This window comes from Apium graveolens, chromosome 10 (genome assembly GCF_009905375.1).
Source record: "Apium graveolens cultivar Ventura chromosome 10, ASM990537v1, whole genome shotgun sequence".
NCBI lineage: Eukaryota > Viridiplantae > Streptophyta > Magnoliopsida > Apiales > Apiaceae > Apium > Apium graveolens.
The window spans coordinates 139,887,739-139,914,829 of record NC_133656.1 but is presented as its reverse complement, the minus strand read 5'-3'; the positions used below and the strand labels follow the sequence as shown (position 1 = coordinate 139,914,829).

The 27,091-nt window shown below is 31.7% G+C and overlaps 3 protein-coding genes across 12 annotated transcripts; 2 read left to right on the top strand and 1 right to left on the bottom strand.

Moving 5' to 3' along the window:
• The first annotated feature begins 290 nt into the window (after nt 1–290).
• Nucleotides 291–6,566, top strand: LOC141693024 (uncharacterized). 5 transcript variants are annotated; one of them, XM_074498002.1, is made up of 7 exons: nt 291–402; nt 510–542; nt 2,445–2,724; nt 2,816–2,879; nt 3,767–3,858; nt 5,124–5,337; nt 6,111–6,566. In XM_074498002.1, the coding sequence occupies exons 3-6, from the start codon at nt 2,473–2,475 to the stop codon at nt 5,328–5,330; spliced, it is 615 nt and encodes a 204-aa protein (XP_074354103.1). In that variant the 5' UTR covers nt 291–402; nt 510–542; nt 2,445–2,472; the 3' UTR covers nt 5,331–5,337; nt 6,111–6,566. The 5 variants fall into 5 exon arrangements, 4 of the variants coding, with proteins under 4 accessions (XP_074354103.1, XP_074354104.1, XP_074354107.1 ...); XM_074498003.1 differs by having other exon boundaries at nt 310–402; nt 2,448–2,724; XR_012562995.1 differs by lacking the exon at nt 291–402 and having other exon boundaries at nt 409–542; nt 6,111–6,162; nt 6,241–6,566.
• Nucleotides 6,567–15,926: 9,360 nt separating this feature from the next.
• On the top strand, nt 15,927–22,204 carry LOC141692487 (uncharacterized). Of its 6 annotated transcripts, none has more exons than XM_074497349.1 (7): nt 15,927–16,038; nt 16,146–16,178; nt 18,081–18,360; nt 18,452–18,515; nt 19,403–19,494; nt 20,760–20,973; nt 21,747–22,204. In XM_074497349.1, exons 3-6 carry the CDS (start codon nt 18,109–18,111, stop codon nt 20,964–20,966), a joined length of 615 nt encoding a protein of 204 aa, XP_074353450.1. In that variant the 5' UTR covers nt 15,927–16,038; nt 16,146–16,178; nt 18,081–18,108; the 3' UTR covers nt 20,967–20,973; nt 21,747–22,204. The 6 variants fall into 6 exon arrangements, 5 of the variants coding, with proteins under 5 accessions (XP_074353450.1, XP_074353451.1, XP_074353453.1 ...); XM_074497350.1 differs by having other exon boundaries at nt 15,946–16,038; nt 18,084–18,360; XR_012562832.1 differs by lacking the exon at nt 15,927–16,038 and having other exon boundaries at nt 16,045–16,178; nt 21,747–21,798; nt 21,877–22,204.
• A 504-nt stretch (nt 22,205–22,708) lies between these two features.
• On the bottom strand, nt 22,709–26,738 carry LOC141688851 (oleoyl-acyl carrier protein thioesterase, chloroplastic). The gene is made up of 7 exons (XM_074492975.1): nt 26,297–26,738; nt 24,989–25,122; nt 24,793–24,906; nt 23,962–24,057; nt 23,554–23,641; nt 23,416–23,484; nt 22,709–23,186 (listed from the first exon to the last, which is right to left on the bottom strand). The coding sequence occupies exons 1-7, from the start codon at nt 26,690–26,692 to the stop codon at nt 22,881–22,883; spliced, it is 1,203 nt and encodes a 400-aa protein (XP_074349076.1). The 5' UTR covers nt 26,693–26,738; the 3' UTR covers nt 22,709–22,880.
• Between the last annotated feature and the right edge of the window lie 353 nt (nt 26,739–27,091).

Sequence of the window (27,091 nt, the reverse complement as noted above, 5' to 3'; positions counted from 1 at the left end):
TATATATTTTAATCATTAATATTATTTTTTAAATATCATTTATTTCAAAAATATCATTAACTTATCCATATACACGTGTGTGTATTTATTATTATTATCAAATTATATACATTTAAAATTTAAATATATAAATTTTAAATCTGTACAATTTCACCTTAAATTAAATTTAAAAAATTATATATTATTAAAAACAATTCGTTACTTATTATAAATCGGTTACCACTCACTAGATTCGAAGCTTACCCACCAAAAAAATCATTAAATTATAATTTTCAATTTTAGGGCCCCACACTATTAATTTGGTCGGTTTCTGGACAAATCATAACTCACCGTATCAATTTGATGGTTACCATCTTATTTTACTTTCCCTAAGTTTCGCAAATCAAACTCCCTAAATTTCAGGTAGTACTTTTTTTCTTTTTCTTACTTTTTCGAATAAAAAAAGAAATCTTTTTGTTTAATGACCCATCTTGTTATTTGCTTATTTGTTGAGCTTTTTTTCTGTGAAGAGACGTGTAGAGAAGCTGCCCTTTAATTTACAGGTATTTTCTTGAATTTTTACTTTGTAAAAGTTGAAGCTTTAATTTAAAGTTTTGATCTTTATTCAATTGGTGGTGTGTGATTGTTTTTATTTGGTTTAAGATGATAGTAGAATGACCCATTTGTTTGAATTTGTTAATTCTTGATTGATAGATCAAAAAGTTGTTAAGTTGCTATATTAGGCTTTGAGTTGGATGTATTTGTATAAAAAAGTAATGATTTTTAAGCATATAATGGGCTGAAATTGTGGAATGTGTTTCTGTGCCTCCGTTATTGGCAGTCTAGTTGTTTATTGATGATTGGTATGTGTGATTTGGTAGTAAAGTTGATTAATTCGGGAGATTTGATCATGTACTTAATTTGTTTCTGAAGATGAAGAAAGATGCTACTTTTAGTTGTCTCCATTGCAGAATTGTTTGTTTCATTGTAGTTAGGGTGTTGTAGTAGACTTTGAGTTAGATTTTGGGACGGGTTAAATTTCTCTATGAAAAAGGGATGATTTTTAAGAATGTAATTGGCTAAAACTGTGGAATGTGTTTATTCTGATTGGCAGTCTAGTTGTTTATTGATGATTGGTATGTGTGATTTGGTTGTAAAGTTGATTAATTTGGGAGATTTGATCATGTACTTGGTTTTGTTTCGGAAGATGAAGAAAGATGCTACTTTGGTTGTCTTCTTTCATTTCAGAATTGATTGGTTCATTGTAGTTAGTGTGTTGTAGTAGGCCTTGAGTTAGATTTCTTTATGAAAAAAGGATGAATCTTTAAGAACGTGATTGGCTAAAATTGTAGAATGTATTTATTCTGATTGGCAATTTAGTTCTTATCGATGATTGGTATGTGTGATTTGGTTGTAAAGTCGATTAATTTGGGGGATTTGATCATGTACTTGGTCTGTTTCGGAAGATGAAGAAAGATGCTACTTTGGATGTCTTCTTTCATTTTAAAATTGATTGTTTCATTGTAGTTAGGGTGTTGTAGTAGGCCCTTGAGTTAGATTTTTTGACTGGTTAAATTTCTTTATGAAAAAGGGATGATTTTTAAGAATGTGACTGGCTAAAATTGTAGAATGTGTTTATTCTGCCTCTGTTGTTGGCAGTCTAGTTCTTTATTGATGATTGGTATGTATGATTTGGTTGTGAAGTTGATTAATTTGGGAGATTAGATCATGTACTTGGTTTGTTCGGAAGAAGAAGAAAGATGCTACTTTGGATGTCTTCTTTCATTTCAGAATTGATTGTTTCATTGTAGTTAGGGTGGTGTTGTAGGCCTGGAGTTGGATTTTTTGACTGGTTAAATTTCTTTATGAAAAAGGTGTGATTTTTAAGACTGTGATTGCCCGAAATTGTGGAATCTGTTCATTTTACCTCTGTTATTCGCTGTTCGTTATAGATAATTTTATGTGCAGTTTAGTTAATTGATTGGGGAGAGATGATTATGTAAATTTGTCTCCGAACTCTGAAGATAGCGAAAGATGCTACTTTGGTTGTCTCCATTCGTTTCAAATTGATAATCATGACTTGGTAACGTAATGTATGCGTAATTTTACAGAAAGGTTAAATTTGAGCTAATAACTAGAGCGCTAGGTTGGGTAGGTTTAATAATTCATATATTTGTGGTAATTTTTGAAGGCTATAGTTATATTTGATGATGAGTAGTGGTAATCCCCTCCAAATTTGTTGTTTATATTTGATCTTTTTCCACCTTCAGTTCAGTTTCTTGTATTGAAGTTTACTTTTTTTTAGAAACTGATATGCTCTTTCTAGGATGTTTGGAGTTTGGACTGCAGTTGTTCTACTTTTCATTCTAAGCTGATATGTTCAGTTTGAAGCATTTTGATCAATGCTATTTCACTTTTTTTTAAACTTCTATATTGTATTCTTATACTCTCCTCAACATTTTTAGTAGTTCTTGATAGTCGAGCAACCTCAGCATGAGTACTCAGGAAGTAAGGAATCCAATCACGTATGTAAGGCAATCAAGGCGGAGGAAGATGATAAAAGTGGATTCAAATGTTTCACATTCTCATGTGAACAGGGTGCAAGGGCAGCAAATGGGAATTTCAGCTCACACTGCATCTCAAGTTGGTACGAATGTGCAGCAGGACGGGTCTATGGCACAAATTATTGACGTTGAGGCATATGATGACGATGTTATATTATCGTCTCCAAGGGAATTTGCTGAAGTATGTTTTTACGCTTTATGTATTTAACGTAATCACATTCTAGTTAATCATGTAATCATACCTACTGACAATACTGATAACTCTATGTCAGGCAAAGGCAAGGAACAACTCAAGAAGAAAGCGTAGAAGAACTGTTTTTATTGATTTAGAATCAGGTAATTAAATGTATATCTAGCAATGTTGCTAACCGGTGTCTAGCCTCTAATGTTCAACCATAGAATGAAGCTTCCACTGTAGCTGTTAATACATTCTTGAGCAATGCATTATATAGATTCGTTCTCTTTTAACAGATTTGTCCCAGTCTCATGCACATGTCATGTAAGAATTCTTTTCTTCTCTTCTCAATAAGAGGTGAAGGATTTTATCTTTGGATATAATTATATAAACAAACTCATATTTAACCACGTCTTTCTTGGGCCCATTTGAAAAAGACGTTTTTTTGCTAATTAAATAAACAGTTTTTTTTGTTGGGTTATGATGGACATAAGTAACATAATATTACTGGATAAACTTTAAAGAGATGATTACTGAGTGGCTTGATATTAAATATAGTCTTGACCAACTGTTGACAGTGTCTGATACACTTCAGTTTTTGATTTTTATCATTTGTGGATATGTGCATCTTCCCCCCCTAAAAAACAAGTATTAGCAATACTTTTTAATGTATGTTTTGTATTTCCTTTTTTCTATCTTTTGAGGGGATCTTTGTTATTACTAAATAATTTAGTTGTATGTTTTGTATTTCCTTTTTCTATCTTTTGAGGGGCTGATCTTTGTTATTACTAATAATTTAGTTGTAAATATAGTTTTGACTCGTAGCCACAATAGCACCAGGTTTTATATGTCTGTTGGCTTTACTACCAACTATTGACATAATGTTTGTTAGACTTCAATTTTTGGTTTCAACATTTTTGGACATGTGTATTGTCTCCATCTTTTAACCAAGAATTAGAAATATTCATAATATATTTTGTGTATAAGTTTCCCTTGTATGTTTCTTTTTTCTATCTTTGATGGGCTGATCTGTTTTTCTTATTAACAGAAGGACAGTCGACTGGGGTTTCTACATACAATCACATCAACCGCAGAAGAGCTCTCTTTAACCAAATTGCGCAAGGAAGTAGCAGGACTATGGTAATAGCAGCCTATCCTTTTTACTAGTCAACGGTGTATGTTTTTTCTCATACTTATGATTGATGGTAAACTAATAATATATCGTAATTTACTCCAAGTGCATTTAGTTTTAGTGCCAGGTCTTATGAGGCATACATTCAAGTGTGTAATATATATTGATATTTTCTACTTTAATTCATAGTATTTTTTAGATTATATTTATAATCTAGTATCTAGTCAATTGTAAGAGGCTTCTTAATTCTTTTGCGCTACATTTAGTACATTGATGTCGGGCTAATGTTTCAAAAATATGCCTTTTTTTATGGTGAGGAAGGGTAACCTTATCTGCCATATGAAAGAAGTTATCTTGCCATCTAAGATATAGCAACTCAAGTAGGCTCCCCATATCTCAGTGGGAGTACTAGTCAAAAATTTGCAAGTCAGCTGCAATATTCGAATATTGATAGAAATAATTCGTAGTCAATTATCTGCAAGTCAGCTGCAATATTTAAATATTGATTAAAATAATCCGAGTCATGTTCACATATGCCTGAAGAATATTGTGGACCTGAGGTCACTTGCACAGTGCTTTACATTTTACAATAATCCAATCAACACAAAAGGTCAACGTATGTGTATATATATAGGAAACTGTTGTGGTCTCATTTACAAAAAGGCTGATTCTGGCTGGCTCCTTCGCAACCCTTATAGAATTAATAGAAGTGAATATGTTAATAGGCCTGAATATTAGTACTTATAATTATTCGTTTTCTGGAGAACATAGTCTCTATTTTAGTTTGTTCTATGTTATTATATTCTCTCTTTGTTGCATGTGTCTGGACGCGATGCCATCTTTGAACATATTATAACCTTATTGTAAACAATGTAGTAATAGAAACGAAAATTGGCATCATGCAAGCAACTATCCCTTCCTCGGCATTTCATAAAATTGCTCTTGTAGGTTTTAGTTTCCTCATTGTGATTGAAGTACTTCTATAAAGAAATGTTGGCTTGCTAGTGCATTGGTACCTCTGCTTGTAATAACTCCCACTTCGATTGTATTAAATTTCATAATTTGAAGCATAATTATAGATTGCCAACCATCTTTTAGAATTCTAAAAGAAAGGCCAATTAATTTATCATGTGTAGTATAGAGATATACCTTCAACTTGCTTTCCCAGCACTTATTCATAGATGTCATGATGCATATATTCATGTAAGAAATGGGGCAGATTTTGTAGAGTAAATTGATAACTGTCATTTTAATTCTTTCATTTTTTTGCCAGAATGAGAATGAATTGAGTATGAAAGTGGCCCCTACCTGTCCTGTTTGCATGGGCCCATATGTTGAAGAGATGTCAACAAAATGCGGCCACATATTTTGTAAGAAATGTATCAGAGCGTCAATAGCTGTTCGGGGTCAATGCCCTACTTGCAGGGGAAAGATCAGCATGAAAAACACCATCAGGGTTTATCTTCCCGTCGCCAATTGAGTGCAAGGTCCGAGCTCCCTTTCATTCTAAATTAAAGGGTTGTGTATTTTATGAACACTAATCTAAATGATAACAAAAATTAAATTTACATTGGAAGTCTAATTAAGTTGTTCTCCTTGGTGGAAATTGCGGCGTGGTTTGACCAATATGGTTCAATGTTTATGTGGGCATCAGTAGATATTTCAAAATTTTAAAGAAAAGTAAAATTATGGAAAAAAAAAGCTACCTCAATGATGTATTCCTAACTTTATTAAAGAAACATATTGTTTACTTAAGTGGGACAAGTACATGAGTTAAGTTGAGCCTAGATGACTTGACCAACATAAAGAGGCCTCCTCCCTTAATCAGTTAAATGATAACCCCTGTAACAGGTAAATGGTTATCTATCAGTTGGATGAAAATCTTGGTAACTGGTAATTGGTTTTTGCCTTGGTTGAAATAGGCTTATTTTACAATTGTACATTTGTGTGTCAGATAATATCATTATTGAGTGAGTCCTTGCTTCTAGTAAGCTTGACTACAAAAACCTATTTGTGTTAATATCATTGGACCAGTGGTGGCATATGCAGGATCTTTCCCTGGTAATCTTGTGGAGACTGGTTTTCCAGGTTATAATTAAACTGGAACTATGCTACTTATATTAAATTTAAAGCCTAGTGCCAAAGAACCACTCCCACCCCTTCCCGTCCCTTGACAAGGTCATGGGTTTAATCCTACCCCCTCACTATGTAATCTACCCACAATTACGAGTCACTAACATCTGGATTTTGACATGTGCAGAAATTTTGCATCACAACGTGTACTTGATGTGAGTTTTCATCTTTGGGATTGGGTGCGTGGTTGTACAAGATATAGTTGCTCTCTCAGTGTCCATTACTATTATCTTACTGGAGTTTATGGATACTTTCAGATCAGATGTTGAAATTGGGTGTCAACATGGTGGCTTTTTTTTTTCTGGATTTATATAAGAGCTGGTTGTCACTCAAGACACTCAAGCAGGGTGATTACCTGTGATGATATACAAATCTGTGGACCAAAAGTAGTATTTTCTGCACCAAAAGTAGTAGAATTTTCTATGTTCAAGTTATATTATGTTAGTTTTATTTTTAGTTGAAGTTTATATGGAGATTAGATTTTGACTTCAGGCTGTATGTTGTGTCATGACATTTTTAAAGTTTGCTTTCATAATACTTTTCTAGGATTTTTATAAAATTGAGTAGTTCTAGGTACCCTGAATTAGTTTCCGATCTTTTCCACAATAACGTGGCACAATACTTGTCACGTTTAATTTATGGGCGCATATGTATGCATGCGGGATCCTATCTTATTATAGGGAAGTTACTAATTAACTAGATTAAACATAAGTAATTGAGAAATATTTTTGAAACAGATTCGAGATGCCTAACATTTTCCTATTGAATTTGTCCTTCCTGACAGCAACTGATCATGGAATTAACTGAATTGTTTACTGCTTAAACTATTTTCATGATCAAATGAACTTTTATTGGTTAGTAAATTACTAACCATTGTAGCAAGTATGTTCGATCCGGCAAAGAACCAGTGTCAAATAATTCCGAGCTCTCTACTGTTTATAAACAAATAGCGGTAATTTTCTACTTCTTCAGTTATATTTGGGAAGGATATTGTACCATCACAATTATCAACCTGATTCGGATCCTCAAGTAGCTTCTGTCATGCTTGATTTTCTAAAACTGCAAAAACTTTTTAGCTGAAAATACATTCTGTAAAACTGCAATCCAACTCTAAGTAGGGAATTATTTGATTTAAATAAGGTTTATTTAACCTTCGCGCATTTTTTTATAAAATTATCTGAGTAAGATAAAGGCATGAGATTTGTCATGTTATCTTCAAAATAGTCCTAGAGACTTTCTGAAAATGATGGATGGATTATTGATGATCGTTGTATTTTAAATTGATTTTTATGTGATAAAATGCTATATTTAGCACAAACTTGTGAAAATCATATAAAATCAACCGTACACTCAAAAGTTTATTATGAGTAATGGTTGGAAAGCTAATTTCGAGATCTACGTCTTAAAATTGTCATTCGCAATAATTTTCGACTTTCCGAGAGGGATATATTCAATATTCTATTTATATCTTATTTGAGTAAAAAGAAAGGATAAATCAAACAAAAAGGGAATTAGTAAATTACTAAACTACCGTTGGCCCTAATACAAATATAAACTCAACCCCCCCTTCTTTATTCTTTCTTTCCGTGAGCACCCCTCTCTCCCTCTCTTTCTTTCTTCCTCTCTCTCTCGAACACTCTCTCTCGGCTCTCTCTCCATCTCTCTTCTCTCTCTTGTATGCAACACCAAATACTCACCCAAATTCAAAGGTCTCACCATCCATAGCTTCTATTTTCGATATACTACTCAAGCACCACTTGCATGTAAGTGTTTATGTAAGTTTTATGAATTGCATCTCTATGGTTGTGTTCAAGGAAATACGATTTCTTGATATATGATCATAAGAGAAGATTTAAAAGATTTTGTGGTTTAAAACTCAAGAGGAGACCCGTTATGGGCACTCTTAAGTTCGACCACCACCGACCATGATCCAATGAGAGCCGGTGGGATTTTAAGAAAATGATGTGTTAGTTGTACTAATGTGATTTTTGAGCTTTATGCCCTTTAAAAATTATATGTAGCCTTTGCATGTCTTGGTTTATTGAAGAGTTCAAAAAGGGTTTTGTACTTCCTTTGAAATTTAAGTGTGTTGATTGATAAAAGGATTGCTATGATTGTTTTAAAAGTATTTGGACTTGTGTAATTGATTGGATGCTTAAGAAATCAAATTTGAGGGTTGCATGTTGGGGTTTTGGTTCGGCAATTGTACTAATAAAAAGGGGAATTGGATTTTGTGACTTGATCTTAGTGTAAACTAAGCTTAATTAGAGAGAACTGTGATTGCATGTTGGTTTAAAAGAAGAACTAGTGATGCATGTCATTGTTTGGTCCATGAATTGTGACTTATGATTTTAGCCGAATGGAAAATGGGTCTAAAAGAGATTGATTTAATGCTAAGTGAAATGCATGCATGTTTAATTGGAAAATTTGATTAGAGCTTGAGTCACTAAGTGATGTTTTGATGTGTAATTCGAAAATTGTGATAAAAATGAGTGTTTGATTTAATTAAGACATGAACTTGATTTGCATGTGAGCATATATGTATGATTTGGTTCGAATTTTATCAATAAGAAAATGGTGATAGCTTAATTGTTGGATTATGCTAGAACTAAAGTTGCGTGGTGTAATTTTTGAGAAATTTGATTGTATATATATATTTATGGTTCGAATATTGTAAATTGAAAGAAAGGAAAATGATTCTTTAAAGGTTTTTGAATGAATATGTGTTTATACGAACTAAGTGAGTATTAGGTTGATTTTGTGGTTGGTATTTGCAATAAGGCCGAGTAGGCCACATAAACTTAGAATGAAACTTGATTTTTGATAATCGAAAGAATGATTGGGTGTGTATATGTAAATGTCTATGGATTTGATTGTTTGATTGTAGTATGTGGTTCGAATTAAAGAATAAAAGAAAAAGGGAACTAAGACGATTGATTTTAAAGGCTATAAGTGATAGTTATAATCGTAAAGATTTAGTTGTGTATGAATCGTGTACTCGTAAGAGTTATAATCATTTGATTTAAAGAATAGTCGAGATTAAAACGAGTATAAGTTGATTATTGAGTATATAAAGATATAAAGGCTACGAGAAAAGAATGTGTTATGTGCTATGTGCATGTGTGTATATAAGTTATACTCGTATAGTTTGAGTCAAGAGTATAACCGAGCTATCGTATTGAGTGAACGTTCCGGGAACGAGAATTGAGAACTGATTAAGGGTTTGGTTTTTATTATAGATTCAGAGCGTGAGGGCATTCAGGCTAGGAAGGGGAAAGGTATACTAGGTGGCAGTAGTTCAACCTTCAGGAAAGCGAATTCAGGCAAGTAACTCTAATTACTTGTGTAAATGGTTATAGAGAGGATATTGTTCATGCCATGTAGAATATTGAACTGTTAAAAGAATGAACCCCTGTTATTGATTTGAGATACCTTGTATTTGATCTTGTAAACTGTTATTGATAATCTCATTGATTCGACCCTTTGGTAACCTATCTTTCCTATTCAAATTATTTGTTATACCATGAACTGTTATAAACCCTATAAGTACCTTTACGAATTCCTTGTAATGATGTTATATTCCTTGATCACCATATTCCCTATTGACCCTTGAAACAGTTTTGATTCTTCTAACTTAAGTGCCTTGTTATCATTGATTCAAGATCCCTAAAATTGCACCTTGCTTATCCTTGATTCATTTCCTTAACTTTGATTTCTTGAAATTGGATTTAAGAATGAGTTTCGACTTGAAAGAGTCCGAATAATTTCATATTCTTGGTAATGATAAAATGAATTTAGAAAACCTACTTTTTCCAACTCAAGGTTTTCCAAACGAATTCCTGATGGATTGGATTGGACGTAAGAGGCTAGTGGGACTAGTCCAGTCATTGAAAAAGGCTAGCGGGGCTAGTCCAGTTTAAGGCTGAAATTATGCCATTTGGTACCTTAAAGACCGGATGGAGGTCGATACAGGCTGATCACCCGTATTATAATAAAATGAAAGATAAAGTGGTCCAATCAAGGGTTCTATATTGATTTTTAAAAAGGAATTGAAATTTCCTACTCAGTAATTGATTCTTTGAAAATGAAATGGTTTATATTGCTTTGAAAAGAGTTGATTGCGATATTGTGCAGCTTATAACTTGTGAACCCTGATTTTATTCTGTTGATCATATAGCTGATTCCTTATAATGAAAAGATTGTCGCTTTTCTTTTTGAAAGATCATTTGTGATCACGATAATGATTTGTGATGAATGTTGGCTTTCACCCTGCTTTGAACCTTGTTCCTTGAAAGCCCCAAATTTTTCCTTCATAACCCTTTCTTAACCCGAAAGATAGAAATCTGCCACCTAGATCTGATAAAGTAGAATGTCCTGAGATTGGTAAAGTATATTGTGGATTTTATATCATAGAACTGCTTTATAGTTACTTGCTAAGTTTTATACTCATATATTTTGTTTTAATCTAACCATGGCAGTTAAGTAATAAGATGGTCAGGCTTAGGCGCACTGCTCGTAAGAGCGTACCTGGTGGTCCCTATCGTGTTGAGGGCTTCTGGTTGTCAGAGCAGGTAGTGATGTTTTTGAGTGAGCAAGCACTTAGCCAGGGAAATGTGAAGATACAATGGGTTATCTGTCGGTCCCAAACCGGGATCGACTATGTATATTTAATATTATTTTGGGGTTGTAAGTTATATTTTATGGTTGGTAGTTGTAATCTTGTCTCATACTTTATCCTATTTGATCCTGTTAGTAGGTAATCGGGGTTTATGCTTATTTAATTAATAAATTAAAGGTGTGTGGGTCCTCATTTCCTAACCCCGAGATTGAGGGTGTCACAGTTTGGGCTTCCCTCATTTGTCTGTCTTGGTTTCTCAGTAGTTTGTTTTTTAGTTCGTGAGGTATATTTGTTATTGCAGTTGTGTTCTTAAGTTGCGTTGAACCTTCTGATGTAATATCTCTACTATAATTTGGGACCTTTTGTTTCTAATGAACTGGCCTTTAAAAAAAAGAATACGCGTAAGGGGATCTCATCCAAATATTTGGTAGTTATGATCCATGTACTGCCAAAACAATTTCAACTGTTGAATCTTAAAAGATAACATCCTAACCGTCAGATTATAAAATTAGATATAATAATAAAGTGTAAATATATTCTGACTTTTAATGCTTCACAAAGCCTTCTAAAATTAACGGTATTCTAAATTGAATAGAATATAAGATTTAAACCAAAAAGAATTAGGCATTCTAAATACTTTTATTACATCTTACGGAATTCTAGATTGAATTGAATATAAGATTTAAACCAAAAAGAAGTAAGAATCCTAAACTGAATATAATTATAATAAAATATCTTATCATATCTTATTAGAAAAAAATAAAACCTCTAAAATTAATTAAAAAATTTCTTAATACAATCATGAATATAAAATGATCACATTGTTCTAATATTATTCAAACACGAGAATACCATACAATTTCCGAATACGGTCCTAGATAGAATATTATTAAATATTTAATCAATTATAAATATAAAAGGACAGTTCTACTAATCCTCAAATACTAAAATATGATGCAATGGTATAACCGTAATATGATTATATATTTTACTATATATAGCTATATAATATACATGACAAAAAAATAATCATATTCAAAATTCGTATATCTTTCAATATCTGCATATTTGTTGAAAAAATATTGCAATAAGCTATAAAAGATAATAACAATATAAATACAAACATCAAAAGTAACAAGATAATACATTAAAAATTCTAAAATAAATTTATAAATTTTTAAAAAATAAAACAAGTAAATTTTAGAGAATCGTGCATCGCGCAGGTTATAATCTAGTTTAAATAGATAATAACAAAGGATACAATAATATACAGGGAACTGATAAATAAATAATAACAAAGGATAAATAAATATTTTGACAAATACTTCAAAGTCTCATTGATTTTATTAAAATTTCAAAATATTTAAATAATATTTTGATAATTTTTCTTAATAATATTGATTTATTTATAAAGTTGCGTAATCTTTCACTTCTAAATATAAATAAATGAAAAAATTACAGTAAATTTAATTTATATTCAAGAATAATTTGCCAATATACCTCACATGATTTTGTAATTTAATGTAAAAAAATTATAAAAACTGAAGGGGAACCGCTACATTCCCCTCAATCACAATTAATATTAACTAAGATTCTCAATTTAATCGTATCCGCCATGTTATTTATGAAAATTTAAAAATTTGAATTCCATAATGTTATTTATCATAATTTAATTTTTTTAATTGATTCGTAGTAATTTATAAAATTTTAATGATTATTGATGATTTTAATTATAAACAAATTTTAGTGAAGTTGATTTTTTTTTGTAGAATGTTGTCGAAAATAAATATTTTGCCGAAGACTTCAAAAGCTCATTGATATTGTTAAGATTCCAGAAGATAAAAATTGAGTAGAAAATCCATCAAAATCTTCTATTTTATCAATTACAAATAAAATTATTGATTTTTGAATACCATCGGATTTTAATAAATATTTTAAAATCCAAATTTGATATTAGCAGATTTTAATGAACTTTTTTTAATAATAAGTTAAATACTTCTAGACTTTATAGAATTTTTCAATTTTTTATTGAATACCGCCTTACTTTAAGTTTAGAATGCCTTGTTTAATTATTTTTTTAGAATCTAAATGAAATACATCAAGATTTTAGATATAAAAATCTTTTAAAATCTATAATAAATACACTGACAGCCTTAATAAATTATATCTATTTATTTGAATTATTAAATTAAAGACAAAATAATGAAATTTTGGTTAGTAGTCGGTCATGTCACATGTAATTAAGTCATATTTAAAATAAAAAAAAATTAGAATATAATTATATAAGAGAATAATGATCTTAAAGTTAATCTTAAAATATTTTTCCTAAGGTCACCACAAATGTAAATAAGTAATCCTAATCATATATTATTAACTTACCATATTTTGCATGTCTTTGAAATTAGGAAAAAAACAATTATATGACAAATATCAATCATTACCTTATTCTTATTATATAAATACAAATAGAATTATAATATGTCTAATGGTCTCGAGTTTATATAAAATAATATATATTATTCATCTGGATTAGAATATATTATAGCATTGATCAACTTGTATATGAAAAATAAAAGTACACTAAATATAGTTATTTAAGTTTGCTAATTCGGCTTAAAATAAAATAATAAATACTAATGATTTGGCTAAAAAATACTATTGAATCAGGCTAGAACAAAATAAAAATTTTAAAAATAATTTGTTAGTCGATATAATGTCATTAGGCTAAAACAAAATAATTAATATTATTCATTTGATCTTAAAAAATAATATTCACTCGGATTAAAATAAAATTTAAACAAATTAAATATTATTAGGATATGGTTAATTTAATGGGCACGAGGTTAAAATAAAATACTTCTTTGTCCTAATATAGATGTCCCTTTTGAAAAAAAAGTCCCAAATTACTAGTATATCTCTTGTTTCAATACAAATTTAAGGTAATTTTTCAAAACTATCCCTATATTTATTATTTCAAAAATTTGACTTTTTAAAATTTAGCTCAATTCTCATTTTTCAATGCATTAAATAAGGATATTTGGTGGAAAACCTTATTTAACTAACATTTTCCTCAATATGCCTAATTTTTTCCAATAGGACATGTAATATGGGACGAAATGAGTAGTGCATAGTATTGATCTTCACTAAAATTAAAATTAAAAATCAAACTCAAACTCAAAATAATTCTTATATTATTCATCCGAGCTAAAATAAAATTAAAGTCTATTGATGGTTGTGAGATTGAGTTCAGACTTAAAATGAGTGGGATAACGGGATCCGCCCATATTAGTCGAAATATTAAATTTTTTATAGTCGATCTATCTGTACAATGATTGTGTTTATATAATTACGAGCTTTTTTTTCAAATTCTATTATATTCATACTATTTCATTAAAATAAAATTAAAGATAATCCTTTTATAAGGATAGTATCGTCGGACTAAAACAGATCAATTTATACCATTTATCTGGCTAACAGAATTTATACAACTGATCGAGCATAAAGTGAAATTAAAATCAGAAAATAATTAGACCAACTAAAACTTAATAATATGCACTTTAATCGGGAAAACATATAAATTCTACTGTTAATACTGACTTTAATAAATTAAACTAAAATAAATTTAAATAAAATTAGTTGAATTTGGTATATATAATGGCCCTTGTGCTAATAAAAGTTATTAGCCTTAAAACCCGTGCGATGCACAGATTATTTTTAATATTATATAATTTTTTAAATTTAATTTGAATAAAAAATATAAGTTACGAAACTTATTTATTTAAAATTTTAATAATATTATTTGATAATAGTTATTAGTATACACATAGGTGTATAAGTTAGTGATACTACAATTTTAAAAAATAATGTAATAATTGAAATTAAAATTTTTATTGATATTTATAAGTGTGTTTACAAAATATTATTATATTTAATTAAAAGGTAAATTTTAGATTGAGGTGATTGGGATGGGGTCAGATCAATAGTATACGAATTATTATTAGTTGTTAACCGACCGAATCTAACTAACTCTGTTCAGATTTATATTAGTTTAATATGTTTAAATCGGAATTAATGGTAAAATTTTATTTTTGAAGAGTAAAATTTTTGTGGTAGCTTGAGGTCCATTATATCAACCAAATCTAACTAATTATACTTACTAATTTACTATTTTATTTTATTTTATTTTAGCCCGGCGTGATTATTAATTTATTTTAGACCGAATGGATGATATGTATTATTTTGTTTTAGTTTGATGACCTTATATCGACCGCACGAATTTCCTCAAATTTCTATTTTGTTATAGTCCGGTCCAATAATATAATATTTTTAGCGGGATCAATAGTATCTATCATTTTATTTAGCCCGATTTTTCAAATTCAACTAACTATATGTAAATTTTTTAATATTTTATTTAAAATTAGATCAATAATATATTTTTTTTAGCCCGACTGGGTTTTATTTTAACGAAAAATCATTAGACATATTATAATTCTGTTATGAATATTCATCTATTTATGAAAGTGTTTTATATTATCTATTACTATATTTACGGTGAACAGACCGACTACCAACCAAATTTTCATTATTTCGTTTTTAATATAACTATTATATAACCCGTGCGATACACAGTTGTTTTTATCACTATATATTATATCACTATATATTATAAATTCTAATTTTGATATGTTGCGCAGGATTCGAATTTTATACCTCTTAAAGAATACTAATTTTTTTTACAATTTTAATATGTTGCTGGCAGGATTCGAACTTTATACCTCTTAAATAATACTAATTTTTATGAATAAATATAACGTTCTTGTCGATATGATCTAAAGACTCTCGATTAGTGATTAATGATCAACAATTACCAACCACCAACAACCAAAGTTTTAATATTTCATTTTTAATATAATAGTATAGATCGTACAGATCCATAGAATTAATCCGGACTAAATAAGACTATAATCAAACTAAAGTTTACCTTTTACTTCACACATGATTCTATTTTGTAACAGCATGTAAATATCAATAAAATTATATATTTTAATCATTAATATTATTTTTTAAATATCATTTATTTCAAAAATATCATTAACTTATCCATATACACGTGTGTGTATTTATTATTATTATCAAATTATATACATTTAAAATTTAAATATATAAATTTTAAATCTGTACAATTTCACCTTAAATTAAATTTAAAAAATTATATATTATTAAAAACAATTCGTTACTTATTATAAATCGGTTACCACTCACTAGATTCGAAGCTTACCCACCAAAAAAATCATTAAATTATAATTTTCAATTTTAGGGCCCCACACTATTAATTTGGTCGGTTTCTGGACAAATCATAACTCACCGTATCAATTTGATGGTTACCATCTTATTTTACTTTCCCTAAGTTTCGCAAATCAAACTCCCTAAATTTCAGGTAGTACTTTTTTTCTTTTTCTTACTTTTTCGAATAAAAAAAGAAATCTTTTTGTTTAATGACCCATCTTGTTATTTGCTTATTTGTTGAGCTTTTTTTCTGTGAAGAGACGTGTAGAGAAGCTGCCCTTTAATTTACAGGTATTTTCTTGAATTTTTACTTTGTAAAAGTTGAAGCTTTAATTTAAAGTTTTGATCTTTATTCAATTGGTGGTGTGTGATTGTTTTTATTTGGTTTAAGATGATAGTAGAATGACCCATTTGTTTGAATTTGTTAATTCTTGATTGATAGATCAAAAAGTTGTTAAGTTGCTATATTAGGCTTTGAGTTGGATGTATTTGTATAAAAAAGTAATGATTTTTAAGCATATAATGGGCTGAAATTGTGGAATGTGTTTCTGTGCCTCCGTTATTGGCAGTCTAGTTGTTTATTGATGATTGGTATGTGTGATTTGGTAGTAAAGTTGATTAATTCGGGAGATTTGATCATGTACTTAATTTGTTTCTGAAGATGAAGAAAGATGCTACTTTTAGTTGTCTCCATTGCAGAATTGTTTGTTTCATTGTAGTTAGGGTGTTGTAGTAGACTTTGAGTTAGATTTTGGGACGGGTTAAATTTCTCTATGAAAAAGGGATGATTTTTAAGAATGTAATTGGCTAAAACTGTGGAATGTGTTTATTCTGATTGGCAGTCTAGTTGTTTATTGATGATTGGTATGTGTGATTTGGTTGTAAAGTTGATTAATTTGGGAGATTTGATCATGTACTTGGTTTTGTTTCGGAAGATGAAGAAAGATGCTACTTTGGTTGTCTTCTTTCATTTCAGAATTGATTGGTTCATTGTAGTTAGTGTGTTGTAGTAGGCCTTGAGTTAGATTTCTTTATGAAAAAAGGATGAATCTTTAAGAACGTGATTGGCTAAAATTGTAGAATGTATTTATTCTGATTGGCAATTTAGTTCTTATCGATGATTGGTATGTGTGATTTGGTTGTAAAGTCGATTAATTTGGGGGATTTGATCATGTACTTGGTCTGTTTCGGAAGATGAAGAAAGATGCTACTTTGGATGTCTTCTTTCATTTTAAAATTGATTGTTTCATTGTAGTTAGGGTGTTGTAGTAGGCCCTTGAGTTAGATTTTTTGACTGGTTAAATTTCTTTATGAAAAAGGGATGATTTTTAAGAATGTGACTGGCTAAAATTGTAGAATGTGTTTATTCTGCCTCTGTTGTTGGCAGTCTAGTTCTTTATTGATGATTGGTATGTATGATTTGGTTGTGAAGTTGATTAATTTGGGAGATTAGATCATGTACTTGGTTTGTTCGGAAGAAGAAGAAAGATGCTACTTTGGATGTCTTCTTTCATTTCAGAATTGATTGTTTCATTGTAGTTAGGGTGGTGTTGTAGGCCTGGAGTTGGATTTTTTGACTGGTTAAATTTCTTTATGAAAAAGGTGTGATTTTTAAGACTGTGATTGCCCGAAATTGTGGAATCTGTTCATTTTACCTCTGTTATTCGCTGTTCGTTATAGATAATTTTATGTGCAGTTTAGTTAATTGATTGGGGAGAGATGATTATGTAAATTTGTCTCCGAACTCTGAAGATAGCGAAAGATGCTACTTTGGTTGTCTCCATTCGTTTCAAATTGATAATCATGACTTGGTAACGTAATGTATGCGTAATTTTACAGAAAGGTTAAATTTGAGCTAATAACTAGAGCGCTAGGTTGGGTAGGTTTAATAATTCATATATTTGTGGTAATTTTTGAAGGCTATAGTTATATTTGATGATGAGTAGTGGTAATCCCCTCCAAATTTGTTGTTTATATTTGATCTTTTTCCACCTTCAGTTCAGTTTCTTGTATTGAAGTTTACTTTTTTTTAGAAACTGATATGCTCTTTCTAGGATGTTTGGAGTTTGGACTGCAGTTGTTCTACTTTTCATTCTAAGCTGATATGTTCAGTTTGAAGCATTTTGATCAATGCTATTTCACTTTTTTTTAAACTTCTATATTGTATTCTTATACTCTCCTCAACATTTTTAGTAGTTCTTGATAGTCGAGCAACCTCAGCATGAGTACTCAGGAAGTAAGGAATCCAATCACGTATGTAAGGCAATCAAGGCGGAGGAAGATGATAAAAGTGGATTCAAATGTTTCACATTCTCATGTGAACAGGGTGCAAGGGCAGCAAATGGGAATTTCAGCTCACACTGCATCTCAAGTTGGTACGAATGTGCAGCAGGACGGGTCTATGGCACAAATTATTGACGTTGAGGCATATGATGACGATGTTATATTATCGTCTCCAAGGGAATTTGCTGAAGTATGTTTTTACGCTTTATGTATTTAACGTAATCACATTCTAGTTAATCATGTAATCATACCTACTGACAATACTGATAACTCTATGTCAGGCAAAGGCAAGGAACAACTCAAGAAGAAAGCGTAGAAGAACTGTTTTTATTGATTTAGAATCAGGTAATTAAATGTATATCTAGCAATGTTGCTAACCGGTGTCTAGCCTCTAATGTTCAACCATAGAATGAAGCTTCCACTGTAGCTGTTAATACATTCTTGAGCAATGCATTATATAGATTCGTTCTCTTTTAACAGATTTGTCCCAGTCTCATGCACATGTCATGTAAGAATTCTTTTCTTCTCTTCTCAATAAGAGGTGAAGGATTTTATCTTTGGATATAATTATATAAACAAACTCATATTTAACCACGTCTTTCTTGGGCCCATTTGAAAAAGACGTTTTTTTGCTAATTAAATAAACAGTTTTTTTTGTTGGGTTATGATGGACATAAGTAACATAATATTACTGGATAAACTTTAAAGAGATGATTACTGAGTGGCTTGATATTAAATATAGTCTTGACCAACTGTTGACAGTGTCTGATACACTTCAGTTTTTGATTTTTATCATTTGTGGATATGTGCATCTTCCCCCCCTTTAAAACAAGTATTAGCAATACTTTTTAATGTATGTTTTGTATTTCCTTTTTTCTATCTTTTGAGGGGATCTTTGTTATTACTAAATAATTTAGTTGTATGTTTTGTATTTCCTTTTTCTATCTTTTGAGGGGCTGATCTTTGTTATTACTAATAATTTAGTTGTAAATATAGTTTTGACTCGTAGCCACAATAGCACCAGGTTTTATATGTCTGTTGGCTTTACTACCAACTATTGACATAATGTTTGTTAGACTTCAATTTTTGGTTTCAACATTTTTGGACATGTGTATTGTCTCCATCTTTTAACCAAGAATTAGAAATATTCATAATATATTTTGTGTATAAGTTTCCCTTGTATGTTTCTTTTTTCTATCTTTGATGGGCTGATCTGTTTTTCTTATTAACAGAAGGACAGTCGACTGGGGTTTCTACATACAATCACATCAACCGCAGAAGAGCTCTCTTTAACCAAATTGCGCAAGGAAGTAGCAGGACTATGGTAATAGCAGCCTATCCTTTTTACTAGTCAACGGTGTATGTTTTTTCTCATACTTATGATTGATGGTAAACTAATAATATATCGTAATTTACTCCAAGTGCATTTAGTTTTAGTGCCAGGTCTTATGAGGCATACATTCAAGTGTGTAATATATATTGATATTTTCTACTTTAATTCATAGTATTTTTTAGATTATATTTATAATCTAGTATCTAGTCAATTGTAAGAGGCTTCTTAATTCTTTTGCGCTACATTTAGTACATTGATGTCGGGCTAATGTTTCAAAAATATGCCTTTTTTTATGGTGAGGAAGGGTAACCTTATCTGCCATATGAAAGAAGTTATCTTGCCATCTAAGATATAGCAACTCAAGTAGGCTCCCCATATCTCAGTGGGAGTACTAGTCAAAAATTTGCAAGTCAGCTGCAATATTCGAATATTGATAGAAATAATTCGTAGTCAATTATCTGCAAGTCAGCTGCAATATTTAAATATTGATTAAAATAATCCGAGTCATGTTCACATATGCCTGAAGAATATTGTGGACCTGAGGTCACTTGCACAGTGCTTTACATTTTACAATAATCCAATCAACACAAAAGGTCAACGTATGTGTATATATATAGGAAACTGTTGTGGTCTCATTTACAAAAAGGCTGATTCTGGCTGGCTCCTTCGCAACCCTTATAGAATTAATAGAAGTGAATATGTTAATAGGCCTGAATATTAGTACTTATAATTATTCGTTTTCTGGAGAACATAGTCTCTATTTTAGTTTGTTCTATGTTATTATATTCTCTCTTTGTTGCATGTGTCTGGACGCGATGCCATCTTTGAACATATTATAACCTTATTGTAAACAATGTAGTAATAGAAACGAAAATTGGCATCATGCAAGCAACTATCCCTTCCTCGGCATTTCATAAAATTGCTCTTGTAGGTTTTAGTTTCCTCATTGTGATTGAAGTACTTCTATAAAGAAATGTTGGCTTGCTAGTGCATTGGTACCTCTGCTTGTAATAACTCCCACTTCGATTGTATTAAATTTCATAATTTGAAGCATAATTATAGATTGCCAACCATCTTTTAGAATTCTAAAAGAAAGGCCAATTAATTTATCATGTGTAGTATAGAGATATACCTTCAACTTGCTTTCCCAGCACTTATTCATAGATGTCATGATGCATATATTCATGTAAGAAATGGGGCAGATTTTGTAGAGTAAATTGATAACTGTCATTTTAATTCTTTCATTTTTTTGCCAGAATGAGAATGAATTGAGTATGAAAGTGGCCCCTACCTGTCCTGTTTGCATGGGCCCATATGTTGAAGAGATGTCAACAAAATGCGGCCACATATTTTGTAAGAAATGTATCAGAGCGTCAATAGCTGTTCGGGGTCAATGCCCTACTTGCAGGGGAAAGATCAGCATGAAAAACACCATCAGGGTTTATCTTCCCGTCGCCAATTGAGTGCAAGGTCCGAGCTCCCTTTCATTCTAAATTAAAGGGTTGTGTATTTTATGAACACTAATCTAAATGATAACAAAAATTAAATTTACATTGGAAGTCTAATTAAGTTGTTCTCCTTGGTGGAAATTGCGGCGTGGTTTGACCAATATGGTTCAATGTTTATGTGGGCATCAGTAGATATTTCAAAATTTTAAAGAAAAGTAAAATTATGGAAAAAAAAAGCTACCTCAATGATGTATTCCTAACTTTATTAAAGAAACATATTGTTTACTTAAGTGGGACAAGTACATGAGTTAAGTTGAGCCTAGATGACTTGACCAACATAAAGAGGCCTCCTCCCTTAATCAGTTAAATGATAACCCCTGTAACAGGTAAATGGTTATCTATCAGTTGGATGAAAATCTTGGTAACTGGTAATTGGTTTTTGCCTTGGTTGAAATAGGCTTATTTTACAATTGTACATTTGTGTGTCAGATAATATCATTATTGAGTGAGTCCTTGCTTCTAGTAAGCTTGACTACAAAAACCTATTTGTGTTAATATCATTGGACCAGTGGTGGCATATGCAGGATCTTTCCCTGGTAATCTTGTGGAGACTGGTTTTCCAGGTTATAATTAAACTGGAACTATGCTACTTATATTAAATTTAAAGCCTAGTGCCAAAGAACCACTCCCACCCCTTCCCGTCCCTTGACAAGGTCATGGGTTTAATCCTACCCCCTCACTATGTAATCTACCCACAATTACGAGTCACTAACATCTGGATTTTGACATGTGCAGAAATTTTGCATCACAACGTGTACTTGATGTGAGTTTTCATCTTTGGGATTGGGTGCGTGGTTGTACAAGATATAGTTGCTCTCTCAGTGTCCATTACTATTATCTTACTGGAGTTTATGGATACTTTCAGATCAGATGTTGAAATTGGGTGTCAACATGGTGGCTTTTTTTTTTCTGGATTTATATAAGAGCTGGTTGTCACTCAAGACACTCAAGCAGGGTGATTACCTGTGATGATATATACAAATCTGTGGACCAAAAGTAGTATTTTCTGCACCAAAAGTAGTAGAATTTTCTATGTTCAAGTTATATTATGTTAGTTTTATTTTTAGTTGAAGTTTATATGGAGATTAGATTTTGACTTCAGGCTGTATGTTGTGTCATGACATTTTTAAAGTTTGCTTTCATAATACTTTTCTAGGATTTTTATAAAATTGAGTAGTTCTAGGTACCCTGAATTAGTTTCCGATCTTTTCCACAATAACGTGGCACAATACTTGTCACGTTTAATTTATGGGCGCATATGTATGCATGCGGGATCCTATCTTATTATAGGGAAGTTACTAATTAACTAGATTAAACATAAGTAATTGAGAAATATTTTTGAAACAGATTCGAGATGCCTAACATTTTCCTATTGAATTTGTCCTTCCTGACAGCAACTGATCATGGAATTAACTGAATTGTTTACTGCTTAAACTATTTTCATGATCAAATGAACTTTTATTGGTTAGTAAATTACTAACCATTGTAGCAAGTATGTTCGATCCGGCAAAGAACCAGTGTCAAATAATTCCGAGCTCTCTACTGTTTATAAACAAATAGCGGTAATTTTCTACTTCTTCAGTTATATTTGGGAAGGATATTGTACCATCACAATTATCAACCTGATTCGGATCCTCAAGTAGCTTCTGTCATGCTTGATTTTCTAAAACTGCAAAAACTTTTTAGCTGAAAATACATTCTGTAAAACTGCAATCCAACTCTAAGTACAAAGATAACACGTAGCATGGCGAAGTATTTGTCCTAATTTTGCATGCTGAAACCCGGCTGTACAGTTCATCATGCTTGAGAAAATTGAATATTTTTTAACAAATTACCTTCAAATACTACTCGTTCTGATGGAATTCTAGTTTAAACAATATCGTTTCTTGGTTTTGTTTTCTTCCTCCAACGAGTGCGTGCCCTGTTTATTTCAAGTTTGTTGTCGGATAATCTTAACATGTGTAAGAATGGGAGCAAGTCATCTCTGCCTGCTGCTGCTGCTGCTGCTGCAGCAGCAGCATATCCGTTAGATACTTTGAGCTTTGTCCCTGCAGCATTTTCCTCCGACTCGGGACTTGTGAGAGAATCTACGACATCATCATGCTGGCATTCACGTCTATAATCCAATGTTATCGTTTGTAGTTCATGAGTGTTGATAACTTCCTGGGGAATGCTCTGTCAGAGAGGATATATGTTCCCAATTAGCAAGATAGATAGCAATTTATAATAGCACTAGCTTAAAGCAGCTTCAAGGCTCAAAGGTATCAAATGTTCATATGCATGTTTCTGTTGATAAAACTATATTTCTGAGTACAATGTCAGATAATGATATGTGTGCATGTGCAAAAGGAACATGCAGTTACATATCAATTTAGATTGAAGAGGAAAAGATATTTCAACCAACCTCCAATATCCATCCAATGTAGGCAACATTGTTTACATGTTGGTTCATGTCCAGATCAACTCTTCGTGGCTGCAATGTCGAAAACTTAGTGTTTGCATGGAAAATTCTAGTAGAATCTGCAAGGTCCAAAAATCTTACTGCAAGCCCGAGACTGGAAAAGTGAGCAGGATCTTCCAGCTTTGATATTTTCCTTAAGCTGTAATTGTCCTCTTCAGGAAATGCGAATCTAAGAAGAACACAACAGAATGCCCAAACAAAAAATTTAAAAAGGTATCATATTATCAAAAACAAAAGAGGGCAGATAAGTTTTATGAAAGTGTGGAGTCAGATTAATCTCCAGAAATTAACCTGGCACTGTACAATGCTTATCAATTACAGAAATCTAAATACGTCGAGATTCATATGTAGAAAAATAAAATAAATTACTTTGCAGTTTCTTTTAGCCAGAGGCCTATTTTGATTTCCAATACATATTTATCATCTGCACAACAAGCCAAATAAAAACAGATGATAGTATAAATACATATTGGAGAACAATGTCCTTACCTCGGGGTTTTTGGGCAGAAAACTAAATATTCATCTCTGACTTCATCGCTTACTTTCTGGAATCGTCTGCTATCATGGTTCATCATCACCCACTTGCTGCAATGAAAACCTTCCAAAAAGTCAATCCGCAAGAACCACCAAGAAGTCGACTGAAACACACAAATATAATTCTGTCCAGCAAGAACTGGCCTCTTCAACAAAAAACACATATATGAATGAAATGTCTGCTACAAAAGACTGCTAAAATATTGGTAAGAACCTGCATGAAGTGACCAATCTAGATAAGCCTCACTAGCTTACATGGTAAAACAAACTGATTTGACACATGACCATTATTATTATCAGAAAGCGAGGTGATTTGCCAACAGCCAAGCCTACATTAATTCAGTATTTGCTCAACCCCCCAAACTGTATTGAACTATTTGAGAAAGTTTTTACCTCTATCAATACCAATTCCAGTTTTCCTCTACAAGGGCTTGGCACTCAAAGCGATTATTAATCTTGCAAGTAATTACAGATTTACATTCTCACTTTTTCCCCAAAAATAACACATTGCTCTTTATTGTAATGATTTAAGTCAGGAACTATTTCGGATCTCCATGGAGCCAGAAACCAGAACTGTTTACATTTCTGTGTCCATGATATCTATTAGTTTAAGTTATGCATAATATTGTATCTGTTAAATGATCATGCTGTCATTGATGTGCAATAAACTGGATACATTCATGAACGGTCAGAGGGAATTTAGAAATGTAAGATGGTAAATTCTCTGACTGCTAAAGCTTTGGCACTTAATTGAATTTTGCTGATATATAAGAAATTGAAATGCACCTTGTTGCTCTTCCAATGACTTCTCCATTAGAGTAGTCTCTAATAATCCAATCACGTCTGGTTCCGATCCTTCCTTCGCTTTGGCCCCATGTCTCTATCTCAACCACATCACTCCTGTTTGACATTCCAACAAATAATAAAACATGGCAGTTAAAAGAAAGCTCATGAACTATGATACCAAAAATCCATATCTTACCAAGCAGGGTATTTGTAGACTTCAATGTGCATGCGGGCTGTCACCCATATTAGATTCAATCTTCTCATGGTAGTTGTAGTCGAAAATCCATCTGTTGAGAAACCAACCATCTGAGCATGGTTGCATGCTACCTCCTACATAACGCAATCAAAATATGTAAATTCACTACATGTAACAGGTTCCACATAGCATTTTAGGATAACAGAAGGAGATATGAAGAGTTGTTACTTGTTAATACATAAAAAATACAAATTCATGAAGCAATAGTTTGAGGCTTCGTTTGGGTTCACAGCTCTCTGCATATGACTGAATTTAACTGGACAAATGTACATATACAAATTACACGCTAAAAAAGTCACTCATATACGATCTTCGCTCAAGAATATCCAAAAAGAAATTTAAGTAGTATTTGGGGAAAAATGAAGTGTCTGGAGTAATTACTTTACTCAGTTAAACTAGCAAGAAATATCTATTGAGAAGTTAAAAAATGGAAGTAATTAAAATCAGGAAAAAATCAAAGAAAGGACACTGGGAAAATAAACTGCGAAGTTTAACTGAATAGGGAATTACCCACAGAAAGGATAACGGCTAATATATCATCTACACTCAATGCTACCTCATCCTTTTCTTCGGAGTTATTTCCGACAGAGTGGGGATTGACAGAGTTATTTTCTCAACTTTTAGGAGTAGGGTAAGGTCTGCATACATTTCACCCTCCCTCGCTAGCTAGACCCTACTATACCTGGGTTGTATTTGGTTTACAATTACATTTTCCTTTCAAGTCCATAGTTAACAAACAAGCCTAATTTGTGCTTCCTATAAAACCTTAAAGGCAAGCACCACACAACAATAGCACAATTATCAGAACTACATAACCAAAAATTCAGCCAACAGCACTACACAAACAATTGAAAATAACACAACACTAAGGGGGCAGTTGAATGGTTGGTGGGAATGTGGGTAAATGGGAACAATATGGTGTCTTAAAGGGCGCAGACTGCAGAGGCAATGATATATTTACCTACCAAGATGAAATATGAGGTTCTCATTTCCATACAATAAAACCGGTAATCCAAACACCGACACATGAAATTAAGCTTCCAATTCCCATTATTGGGGTTGATTAACCAAGAACCAAATTGCACTCACATCACAAATTAATATAATTAATCTACATGACTACGTCCCAATCTCTGTCAAGCACAAAATACCAGCTAATTTTGTGAACTGTTAAAAATGTCAAATCTACAAGTCAAAAATGCAAACTCAAAACCTCATTCTAATTAACTAAAAGGGGAGTTAAAATACCTGTAAATAATTAGCCATAGTTTCAACAGTAGCAGTCTTGTTAATTCCAACTTCATAACACCTCACAATAAATTTCTCCTTATACGACAATCCATCCTCCGCTAAGCTTCCAAACCGCAACTCCTCCGCTAAGCTCTTAGCTACCTCACCACTCTTTTTCTCCGGTTCACCGGCATTGACTGCCGTAAACTGGCCATTATTACTTCTACAACAAGTAATAGCAGACGGAACACATGCAGTAGTGTTTAGCCGGAGAACAGAACTGCACAGATTTAAAGCAACATTTTGGTAAAAGAAAGCAGCATTGCATGTAGTTGTCCATGTCCCTGTTGTCAGTAACATTATTTTTGATGATAAAATACAGGTACAATCTCTGTCCCTATCTCTTGTACACATTGTATTCTATCTCTATGCAAAAGTTTCATGTCACAACAACTTCAGCAGTACCACATAATTAAATGTGTTTTTCTTTTCCTTTTTCTACTATGGCTGATAACTTATTGATTGACATTACATTTTGTTTGCACGGATTTAAATTTAGACAAATCATCAAAAATGTTATTTTAAAAAAAATGTATAATTGAAAATTATGTTAGTAACCAATTAATCTAAAAAGTTAAGGTGAGCCCCGCAAGAGTTGATTCAATTGGTTAAAAAATGGATAACTATCTCTTGGTCACATGTTCGAATCCCACTGAAGGCGAACCCGAATGTATGATTATACTCTCCTACGGTTTACCTTAGTCATGTTGTTTGAACTATATTTTGAACTTGTTACAGCATTCCAGTTAGATC

Bases quoted from the DNA above. Each gene is read 5' to 3' on its own strand.
- LOC141692487 (XM_074497349.1), top strand. From the start codon at position 18,109: ATGAGTACTCAGGAAGTAAGGAATCCAATCACGTATGTAAGGCAATCA. The intron at 18,516-19,402 runs GTAATTAAATGT...TCTTATTAACAG, and splicing joins TTTTATTGATTTAGAATCAG to AAGGACAGTCGACTGGGGTT. The intron at 19,495-20,759 runs GTAATAGCAGCC...TTTTTTTGCCAG, and splicing joins AAGGAAGTAGCAGGACTATG to AATGAGAATGAATTGAGTAT.
- LOC141688851 (XM_074492975.1), bottom strand. From the start codon at position 26,692: ATGTGTACAAGAGATAGGGACAGAGATTGTACCTGTATTTTATCATCA. The intron at 23,485-23,553 runs GTAAGATTTTTG...TCGACATTGCAG, and splicing joins TTTCCAGTCTCGGGCTTGCA to CCACGAAGAGTTGATCTGGA. The intron at 23,187-23,415 runs GTTGGTTGAAAT...CCTCTCTGACAG, and splicing joins ACATTGGATGGATATTGGAG to AGCATTCCCCAGGAAGTTAT.
- LOC141693024 (XM_074498002.1), top strand. From the start codon at position 2,473: ATGAGTACTCAGGAAGTAAGGAATCCAATCACGTATGTAAGGCAATCA. The intron at 2,725-2,815 runs GTATGTTTTTAC...ACTCTATGTCAG, and splicing joins CTCCAAGGGAATTTGCTGAA to GCAAAGGCAAGGAACAACTC. The intron at 2,880-3,766 runs GTAATTAAATGT...TCTTATTAACAG, and splicing joins TTTTATTGATTTAGAATCAG to AAGGACAGTCGACTGGGGTT.